The sequence below is a fragment of the Anoplopoma fimbria genome, chromosome 20, assembly GCF_027596085.1.
Source record: "Anoplopoma fimbria isolate UVic2021 breed Golden Eagle Sablefish chromosome 20, Afim_UVic_2022, whole genome shotgun sequence".
Lineage (NCBI taxonomy): Eukaryota > Metazoa > Chordata > Actinopteri > Perciformes > Anoplopomatidae > Anoplopoma > Anoplopoma fimbria.
In genome coordinates, this window is record NC_072468.1 from 18700431 (window position 1) to 18711576 (window position 11146).

At 39.5% G+C, this 11146-nt stretch overlaps 1 protein-coding gene across 1 annotated transcript; it reads right to left on the bottom strand.

Moving 5' to 3' along the window:
* Nucleotides 1–648: 648 nt before the first annotated feature.
* On the bottom strand, nucleotides 649–10755 carry LOC129109315 (carcinoembryonic antigen-related cell adhesion molecule 5-like). Its single transcript, XM_054621344.1, has 8 exons — nucleotides 10710–10755; nucleotides 8635–8913; nucleotides 6887–7162; nucleotides 6446–6712; nucleotides 5003–5278; nucleotides 4563–4829; nucleotides 1104–1379; nucleotides 649–929 (listed from the first exon to the last, which is right to left on the bottom strand). The coding sequence occupies exons 1-8, from the start codon at nucleotides 10753–10755 to the stop codon at nucleotides 649–651; spliced, it is 1968 nt and encodes a 655-aa protein (XP_054477319.1).
* Between the last annotated feature and the right edge of the window lie 391 nt (nucleotides 10756–11146).

Sequence of the window (11146 nt, forward strand, 5' to 3'; positions counted from 1 at the left end):
TCACGGGTGGGGTAGAGAGGTTGTTTTTTTTGGTGTAATTGGGAAAAATATCCAATAAACTTTCAGCATATTGCGATAAAAGTGGTCTGAGAGAAGAATAGAGTTCTGCTCCTCCTCTTGGTTCTGTTTTCAGCCTTTAGAAAACGTAGTGACGCGAGAGTTTTAGCCATCAGAGGTAATTTCAGAGAGAGGGAGTTCCTATAAACTGTTTCACAAATGCAGATGCACCTACACATCCCAGATGTTGAAAGCCTGATCCAATGGAAGGAATTTCTGCAGTAAAAGTTGCTATTCCAGCATTTGCATCAACTGTTTACACTGCAAACACACCAATAAAAGAAAGATAGACTTCTTAAAAATAGTGACACAGCGTTTTAGACATGGATGGGCCTTTTGCTAACTTCTTTAGGAGCCACCATTGTTGTTTGGAATTATCTTGTGTTGTCACAATAATCCAGCTACCGTCTAATAGGAGGGGCTTAGCACATAGAAGGGAGAGCTGCAGGAGGAGGTCTCTCTTTGCAAATTCAGACTTTTTTATTTCCTTTTCTAGAAAACTGCATACCTCAGCTTTAAGAAAGTTTCATCTGATACCATCACAGGTAAATCCCTTATTTTTGGCGTCCATATATCTTTGAACAAAACCTTTCACTGAAACTTACCCAGTACAGAGATGGCTGCAGGCTGAGACATTTCATATCTCAGAGTTTTATTGTTAAAGGCTTGACAGCTGTAGTTCCCACTTTGACTCTCCTGAATGTTCATCAGTCTGAGCTCTGGTCCAGTATCAGACTGCAGATCTCCATTCAGAAACCACTGGAACAGGGCAGCAGGTCTTGAGTCAGCTGAACAGGACAGGGTGATGTCTGACCCTTCCACATAGTTTTCTTGTGACGGAGATATTGTCAAAATAATATTTTCTGGGCCATCTATTCCGGGGGCATATGTGGAGTAGAAAAACAACAAAAAAATTACCAAAGAAACTGCTACGTGATACGCAGCTTCTCTCAGTGTGAAGCTTCAGTATACTGTACCATCAACTTTGAAGCATGCATGCATATAGTGCAGGATAAAGAGTCTGCACGTATAAGTTAATAACTTACAGTTGATGGAAAGGTTTACTGGACCACTGGTGTCATTGCTAACAGGATTAAACACCTGGCACCTGAATGGTCCCTGGTCATAGCGGGTCACACTGACTATAGTGAGAGTGGAGCCTCCATGACTGAGCTGAACTCTGTCACTTTCTTTGACCTCAGAGCTGCTGTTCAGCCAGAGGAAAGAGAGGAAGGATCCAGAGGAGGAGCAGGACAGACGGACAGTACTGTACTCCAACATGTCTGTTGTGTTTGAAGTTACCACAACATTGGCAACTCGCGCTGTGGGTGAAAAACATAGTGGTTTTACCGACCACCTTTCAAGCACAAGGGCACATTGTTCAGTAGAGTGGAGCAATGTGGAGAGTGGATATGAATCCCATTTTAATGATAGTATGATGAAGGATAATGACTAGACGTTAAAGGTTTGTATGAGAGTTGGACATAGACAAGTGGTCACAGGAAAGTTTACTTTGTTTATCATATACTACCCATTGTCTAGTGCTTGGTGCAATATTTAACCAGTGTTGGCTGACCTTACCTTGTTTATTAAACATAATCAGCCACGACCACATTCACCTTATGGACACAATAGTTAAACTTGCAAGTTAATGACTAAAAATCTAACAGAATGGCAGCGTCATTATCAATCACTCCAAAACAAATATAAGATGTGAAAGGTGATAAAGTCTGTGACCAAACTCAACAATTGCAGATGTATCTTGAGTGCAGAATTATGTATGTTTTCTTCTTTTTGTTCCACAAATGCGAATACAACCTTTTCAATTCACGGGTGGGGTAGAGAGGTTGTTTTTTTTGGTGTAATTGGGAAAAATATCCAATAAACTTTCAGCATATTGTGATAAAAGTGGTCTGAGAGAAGAATAGAGTTCTGCTCCTCCTCTTGGTTCTGTTTTCAGCCTTTAGAAAACGTAGTGACGCAAGAGTTTTAGCAATCACAGATCATTTTAGAGAGAGGCAGTTCCTATAAACTGTTTCACAAATGCACCTACACATCCCAGATGTTGAAAGCCTGATCCAATAGCAGGAATTTCTACAGTAAAAGTTGCTATTCCAGCATTTGCATCAACTGTCTACACTGCAAACAAACCAATAAAAGGAAGACAGACTTCTTAAAAATGGTGACAAATCTACAGAGATCAACCAGACAAGGATGCTGTTTGTCACCAACCCTGTTCGCTTACTTTATTGAACCATTAGCCCGAAAATAGAAGAATTCAATTCAATTCAATTCAGTTTATTTTGTATAGCCCAGAATCACAAATTACGAAAAGGGCTTTACAATCTGTGCAAGAATCCTCTGTCCTTCCCTCACATCGGCACAGGAAAAACTCCCCTAAAAAAGAATCCAAGGAGTGACAGTGTGCGGAGTAGAGCATAAAGTCGGCCTCTTTGCAGATGACGTCATTGCATTCCTTGAACGGCCTAGTGAGTCGTTGCCAGAATTTCTAGATCTCTTGAACACATATGGACAACTATCAGGATACAAGATAAATATCACTAAAACCCAAATACTCACCATCAATTATACACCACCAAAGGAGATTAAAGAAAAATTCAATTTAAACTGGAATCTAAAGAAAATAAACTACTTAGGAGTAGAAGTGACTAGAAACATACCAGGACTATATAAGGCGAATTATGATAGAATTAACCGAGAATTATTAAAAGATATACATAGATGGACCACCCTAACATTGGATTTTAGCTCAAGGATTGAATTAATAAGAATGAATGTACTACCCAGACTTTTATATTTGTTCCAAGCATTACCGATAGAGATACCTCTAACGCAATTCGTAACATGGGACAGGATGATATCTAGATTTATATGGGGGGAAGAGACCTAGAGTGAGATTCAGAACCCTCCAGCTAAAGAGGGAGAAGGGGGGCCTGAGTCTGCCCAACCTGAGAGAATACTTCCACGCGGCCCAGCTAAGATATGTACATTGTTGGTGTAAACCAGATTATGAAGCAAAATGGAAAGAAATGGAAAAATCATTTGGAATGTGTCCGATACAGAGTATTATAGGAGATAGAGAAACATTTAAGAAGGTTAGCAATCAAATGGATTCGATCACAAAATTTACCTTGGAATTATGGTTCAAATTACTTAGACATAATAAGGCGGAGAAGGATGCAAATGTATTAAAATGGGTGGCTTTTGATAGCAGTTTTAAATCAGATGGGCAGCGTGGGGGACTCAGACAGTGGGCGGACAAGGGCATTACGGCATGGTGCACACTGGTGAAAAAGGGGAAGATAATGAGTTTTCAAGACTTGAAAACGACATATGGCCTGGATTGGCGGGATTTTTACAAATATCTACAGATACGGGATTATTATGGGAAACGGATTGGACAGGAGGTCTCACTAGAAATGAACCAGGTGGTACAAGTATTGGTTGATACATATAAAGGGAACCGGGTCAGGACTATAACTACATTATATAAGGCATTAATGGATGACAAAAGCACAACAGGATATATTAAAGAAAAATGGGAAAGAGAATTTGACATGGAAATACCTGACGATGAATGGGATAATATGTGGGAAAAACATAAGACAACAACCTGTTCACGAGCCTGGAGAGAGTTTTCCTGGAAAAATCTTATACGTTTTTTCATCACTCCTAAAATATCTAATAACTACTCTGAGAAAAGAAAGTCATGTTGGAGGAATTGTGGGTCATCTGATGCTAACCATGCACATATTTTCTGGAATTGTCACAAAATAACAGGGTTCTGGGGAATGGTACATGGGTTAACACAAGAGATTCTGGGATACGAATTTCCTATGAACCATGAGCTGATGTATCTGTATATTTACTCGGAGGATATTGTACATGATGGAGACTCATATCTATTCAAAATACTTATGGTTGCTGGGAAAAAGGTAATTACAAGGAAATGGGGGGTGAGGATCTACCCACTCAGACCCATTGGGTGGACACAGTGGGGGAAATATATATGATGGAAAGACTGACACACAGGCTACGGCTGACAGGACCACAGATGGACAGTAAATGGAGGAAGTGGACCCTATGGCAGTTGACACAGAATTGACATGACAGCAGGTTTTTCTTTTCTTTTCCTTGTTTTTTGTTTTCTATTATTTATTTTATTTATTGTTTAATTTTCAATTATGGTCGTCGATGTTGTTGATGACTTGTATTTGTGTTTGTCTTATTGATGAATAAAAAGAAAATTGTAAAAAATCATGTGATGTCACAATAATCCAGCTGCCGTCTAATAGGAGGGGCTTAGCACATAGAAGGGAGAGCTGCATGTGGAGGTCTCTCTTTGCAAATTCTGACTTTTTATTTCCTTTTCTAGAAAACTGCATACCTCAGCTTTAAGAAAGTTTCATCTGATACCATCACAGGTAAATCCCTTATTTTTGGCGTCCATATATCTTTGAACAAAACCTTTCACTGAAACTTACCCAGTACAGAGATGGCTGCAGGCTGAGACATTTCATATCTCAGAGTTTTATTGTTAAAGGCTTGACAGCTGTAGTTCCCACTTTGACTCTCCTGAATGTTCATCAGTCTGAGCTCTGGTCCAGTATCAGACAGCAGATCTCCATTCAGAAACCACTGGAACAGGGCAGCAGGTCTTGAGTCAGCTGAACAGGACAGGGTGATGTCTGACCCTTCCACATAGTTTTCTTGTGACGGAGATATTGTCAAAATAATATTTTCTGGGCCATCTATTCCGGGGCATATGTGGAGTAGAAAAACAACAAAAAAATTACCAAAGAAACTGCTACGTGATACGCAGCTTCTCTCAGTGTGAAGCTTCAGTATATTGTACCATCAACTTTGAAGCATGCATGCATATAGTGCAGGATAAAGAGTCTGCACGTATAAGTTAATAACTTACAGTTGATGGAGAGGTTTACTGGACCACTGGTGTCATTGCTAACAGGATTAAACACCTGGCACCTGAATGGTCCCTGGTCATAGCGGGTCACACTGACTATAGTGAGAGTGGAGCCTCCATCACTGAGCTGAACTCTGTCACTTTCTTTGACCTCAGAGCTGCTGTTCAGCCAGAGGAAAGAGAGGAAGGATCCAGAGGAGGAGCAGGACAGACGGACAGTACTGTACTCCAACATGTCTGTTGTGTTTGAAGTTACCACAACATTGGCAACACGCACTGTGGGTGAAAAACATAGTGGTTTTACTGACCACCTTTCAGGCCCAAGGGCACATTGTTCAGTAGAGTGGAGCAATGTGGAGAGTGTATATGAATCCCATTTTAATGATACTATGATGAATAATAATGACGAGACGGTAAAGGTTTGTATGAGAGTTGGACATAGACAAGTGGTCACAGCAATGTTTACTTTGTTTATCATATACTACCCATTGTCTAGTGCTTGGTGCAATATTTAACCAGTGTTGGCTGACCTTACCTTGTTTATTTTACATAATCAGCCACGACCACATTCACCTTATGGACACAATAGTTAAACTTGCAAGTTAATGACTAAAAATCTAACAGAATGGCAGCGTCATTATCAATCACTCCAAAACAAATATAAGATGTGAAAGGTGATAAAGTCTGTGACCAAACTCAACAATTGCAGATGTATCTTGAGTGCAGAATTATGTATGTTTTCTTCTTTTTGTTCCACAAATGCGAATACAACCTTTTCAATTCACGGGTGGGGTAGAGAGGTTGTTTTTTTTGGTGTAATTGGGAAAAATATCCAATAAACTTTCAGCATATTGTGATAAAAGTGGTCTGAGAGAAGAATAGAGTTCTGCTCCTCCTCTTGGTTCTGTTTTCAGCCTTTAGAAAACGTAGTGACGCGAGAGTTTTAGCCATCAGAGGTAATTTCAGAGAGAGGGAGTTCCTATAAACTGTTTCACAAATGCAGATGCACCTACACATCCCAGATGTTGAAAGCCTGATCCAATGGAAGGAATTTCTGCAGTAAAAGTTGCTATTCCAGCATTTGCATCAACTGTTTACACTGCAAACACACCAATAAAAGAAAGATAGACTTCTTAAAAATAGTGACACAGCGTTTTAGACATGGATGGGCCTTTTGCTAACTTCTTTAGGAGCCACCATTGTTGTTTGGAATTATCTTGTGTTGTCACAATAATCCAGCTACCGTCTAATAGGAGGGGCTTAGCACATAGAAGGGAGAGCTGCAGGAGGAGGTCTCTCTTTGCAAATTCAGACTTTTTTATTTCCTTTTCTAGAAAACTGCATACCTCAGCTTTAAGAAAGTTTCATCTGATACCATCACAGGTAAATCCCTTATTTTTGGCGTCCATATATCTTTGAACAAAACCTTTCACTGAAACTTACCCAGTACAGAGATGGCTGCAGGCTGAGACATTTCATATCTCAGAGTTTTATTGTTAAAGGCTTGACAGCTGTAGTTCCCACTTTGACTCTCCTGAATGTTCATCAGTCTGAGCTCTGGTCCAGTATCAGACAGCAGATCTCCATTCAGAAACCACTGGAACAGGGCAGCAGGTCTTGAGTCAGCTGAACAGGACAGGGTGATGTCTGACCCTTCCACATAGTTTTCTTGTGACGGAGATATTGTGAGAATAATATTTTCTGGGCCATCTATTCCGGGGGCATATGTGGAGTAGAAAAACAACAAAAAAATTACCAAAGAAACTGCTATGTGATACGCAGCTTCTCTCAGTGTGAAGCTTCAGTATACTGTACCATCAACTTTGAAGCATGCATGCATATAGTGCAGGATAAAGAGTCTGCACGTATAAGTTAATAACTTACAGTTGATGGAGAGGTTTACTGGACCACTGGTGTCATTGCTAACAGGATTAAACACCTGGCACCTGAATGGTCCCTGGTCATAGCGGGTCACACTGACTATAGTGAGAGTGGAGCCTCCATCACTGAGCTGAACTCTGTCACTTTCTTTGACCTCAGAGCTGCTGTTCAGCCAGAGGAAAGAGAGGAAGGATCCAGAGGAGGAGCAGGACAGACGGACAGTACTGTACTCCAACATGTCTGTTGTGTTTGAAGTTACCACAACACTGGCAACACGCACTGTGGGTGAAAAACATAGTGGTTTTACTGACCACCTTTCAGGCCCAAGGGCACATTGTTCAGTAGAGTGGAGCATTGGCTGACCGCACCTTGTTTATTTTACATCATCAGCCACGACCACATTCACCTTATGGACACAATAGTTAAACCTGCAAGTTAATGACTAACAATCAAACTGAAAGGCAGCTTCATTATCAATCACTCCAAAACAAATATAAGATGTGAAAGGAGATGAAGTCTGTGACCAAACTAGATTACTGTAAATGTTTTGTACTTATAACAAGTAATGTGCATGTAGATGTATCTTGAGTGCAAAATTTTGTATGTATTGTTATTTTTTCCCCCACAAATGCCTAATGCAAACTTTTCAATTCACAGGTAGGGTAGACAGTTTTTTTATTGGTGTCATTGGGAAAAATATCCAATAAACTTTCAGAATTATCGTGATAAAAGTGGTCTGAGAGAAAAATAGAGTTCTGCTCCTCCTCTTGGCTCTGTTTTCAGGCTTAGAAAACGTAGTCAAGGGAGAGTTTTAGCAATCAGAGGTCATTTCAGAGAGAGGAACTTCCTATAAACTGTTCCACAAATGCAGATGCACCTACACATCCCAGATGTTGAAAGCCTGATCCAATGGAAGGAATTCCTGCAGTAAAAGTTGCTTTTCCAGACTTTGCATCAACTGTTTACACTGCAAACAAACCAATAATCCAGCTGCCGTCTAATGGGAGGGGCTTAGCACATAGAAGGGAGAGCTGCAGGAGGAGGTCTCTCTTTGCAAATTCAGACTTTTTTATTTCCTTTTCTAGAAAACTGCATACCTCAGCTTTAAGAAAGTTTCATCTGATACCATCACAGGTAAATCCCTTATTTTTGGCGTCCATATATCTTTGAACAAAACCTTTCACTGAAACTTACCCAGTACAGAGATGGCTGCAGGCTGAGACATTTCATATCTCAGAGTTTTATTGTTAAAGGCTTGACAGCTGTAGTTCCCACTTTGACTCTCCTGAATGTTCATCAGTCTGAGCTCTGGTCCAGTATCAGACAGCAGATCTCCATTCAGAAACCACTGGAACAGGGCAGCAGGTCTTGAGTCAGCTGAACAGGACAGGGTGATGTCTGACCCTTCTACATAGTTTTCTTGTGACGGAGATATTGTGAGAATAATATTTTCTGGGCCATCTGCATGTAGGGGAAAACAAAAGCAAAAAGTTATTCTGAAATAGTGCATTATCGTTCATCAAGTCACAAGAAAAATAGAAGCCTCTATTCAAAGAAATGTAACAGAACAACCCTGCAATTAACCATTTCTAAATGAAAAATGTGTTTCTAATACTTTGGACAATAAACAGGGGACAAAATACACAACACAAGGCCACTCCTCACTAAGCTGTTACAGTCTAAACTTTCTATCTCTGTTTGAATCCAGATGTTGTCAGATAAAAAAACGAGCGTGTTAGTTAGTAACTCACAGTTAATGAAGAGGTTTATTGGAGCACTTGCTCCATTACTGACTGGGTTGGACACCTGACATTTGAATGGTCCCTGGTCGTAGCGGGTCACACTGACTATAGTGACAGTGAAGCCTCCATCGGTGAGCTGAACTCTGTCACTGGCTGTAACCTCAGAGCTGCCGTTCAGCCAGAGGAAAGAGAGAGAGGATCCAGAGGAGGAGCAGGACAGACGGACAGAGCTGTTGAACTCCACCAAGTCTGTGCTGTTGAGAGTTACCATGACATCGGAAACTGGCACTGTGGATGAAAAACAAAATGTTTTTACACTTGCCAACACATGGTACGGTAGAAGGAAGCACTGCAGTGGCTGAGAATTACTCATAATCTTATCATGAGATGTTGAGTCTTCATGGCTGCACATTAAAGGTTTACAGTACTGGCATTGAATTAACTTAGTGCTTCTCCAATCTGCACTTTAAAGTGGTTGTTCTTTAGAATACATTTTCAATGCTCTGTTTAATATGACCTGCTGATTTTTGTATGTCTTATAATTTTTTTTCTTCTTTGGGGTCATATTTGTTTTTGTTTAATTATCTTGTTTATTTAGTTTTTTGTTAAATTGTTTTGTCTGATTGTGCTTGTATTGTATAATTGCTGTTGAGGACTCCCTTGAAAATGACATGAAACAACTCAATGGGTTATTCCTAATAAAGAGTTTCCATATAATATCATGTAGTTCAAATTCAGCACCCTGTGACCTTAACACAGTACGACGATAAAACGTCCGTCAGTGTCTCAACTAGATCTATATATGAACAGCAAAATAAGGCAGGACAGTTGTGCAGGAATGCATTTGAGTATACAGGTGTGTTTAAAAGACAGTAAACACAGTGTATCCATAGATGTTTTTTTAACATATTGTTTGTATCAGTACTTAGAGCCATACAACATAAAATAAGAATAATGCTCATCAGCATCAGTGTTCAAGTGAAATGATTCAAATCTCACAGTTACTGTCTGACTTATAGACTTTAAAATGTCATTATCGGTGAGAAATTATCCCAAAATTTGGAATAGAAGTAAACTGAGCATAACAGTTTATTCTTGACCTTGGAAACAGTAGTTTGACAAAAAATTTATTTTTACTTAAAGTTGACTTCATTGCTTTTTCCTTGCTTGTTTTGTCTTAGTATCATATGATTATTATCATGTAATTATGCTATAACATAATCTGAATTCTGTTTTAACTAGTATGTTTTCAAGCTTTATATAGATCTCATTTCAAACCACTCAACACATTTTTTATTCATTATTTAACCGTCATGCATAATCTCCATTCAGAATTGAAAGTGAAGTAACGTGAAATTTGCTCACCATGTACGTCTTGTGTTCCCTGCCTTCGATGGTTCCCCAACTGAAACAATGGAAACTCTGTATTCTCCACTGTCCTCAGGAGTCAGATTCCTGAGCTTCAGAGATCCAGTAGACATGAACAGAGTGACCCTGCCTTCGTACCCTGGTCCAGTTATGTTGTTAACATTAAAAGATATTATATTCTCATCACCAAATTTCCATTCCACTAATAGGAATGGTGTTACCGTGGGAGACAGTGTTGTGGTGAACATCACTTTATCTCCGACAGTTGCATTCAGAGTGTCTGGCAACACACCAGCTGCTTCGGTCAAACCTGGAGGAGACATTTATGGGGTTCTTAAAAGGACCAGAAACACAAATCTGCTGCGAAAAAAACACCTGTTCTCCCTGAAGAAGCTTAAATACAGTACACCTCAGGGTAAGAGAAGCATCATGGCTATTTTCATAGCTCAGTTGTAGCTTTGAGTTATTTTTAACATTTTCTTTTTACTGCAAACAGAAATAAACTCCTGAGTAAAGTTAAGTGATCATCAAATTGCTAAACAGCTGAATTAGCTGATATGTTTGCATAGCAGATTGTCAGATAAGTCGCATAGAAACTCCTCTTTGACCCTCTATGTTAGGAAAATGTGACTTCCCACTGATATTTAGAATACAGCAACTTGAATAATTAAGTGAATTAAAACTTTTATCTGCTGTATCATGTGGTACGAGCTCACCTGAGATGGCCACCAGGATGATGAAGTGTATCACAGCTTTTTCCATTTCTTATGCAGTATCCTCAAATATGACAAGTGAAAAAAAGGATCACACTCCTTCACTTTGCTTTGTTGATTTCTGTGTAATGTGTGCCTTTTTCAATAATATGAAGGTAGTACAAGGAAGTACTGTGCAGTGGGGTTTTCCATCATCATACCTCTGTTAATGATCAACAACAGCGCAAAGTAATTTATCTATTTTTAATGCACAAAAAACACAACTATGAAAACAATTGATAATTAAAGCACTTTTGTGAAGGAGTTAGAATTTATTATGTCCAAATAGCAACAACTACCGCAGTTTGACATCATTAAACAGTCATGGGTCTATTCAGAGAGACCCTGTTTTAGATATGAGGTGGCAACATTACAATTGATACTTTAGTTCCGTCAGGTTG

What these genes read in the sequence shown, in the direction of transcription:
- LOC129109315 (XM_054621344.1), bottom strand. Translation starts at nt 10,755, where the DNA reads ATGGAAAAAGCTGTGATACACTTCATCATCCTGGTGGCCATCTCAG. An exon ending in AGTAAACCTCTCCATCAACT is followed by an intron (nt 6,713 to 6,886) that starts GTAAGTTATTAA and finishes CCCCCGGAATAG; the next exon opens with ATGGCCCAGAAAATATTATT. An exon ending in TGCAGCCATCTCTGTACTGG is followed by an intron (nt 5,279 to 6,445) that starts GTAAGTTTCAGT and finishes TTTCACCCACAG; the next exon opens with TGCGTGTTGCCAATGTTGTG.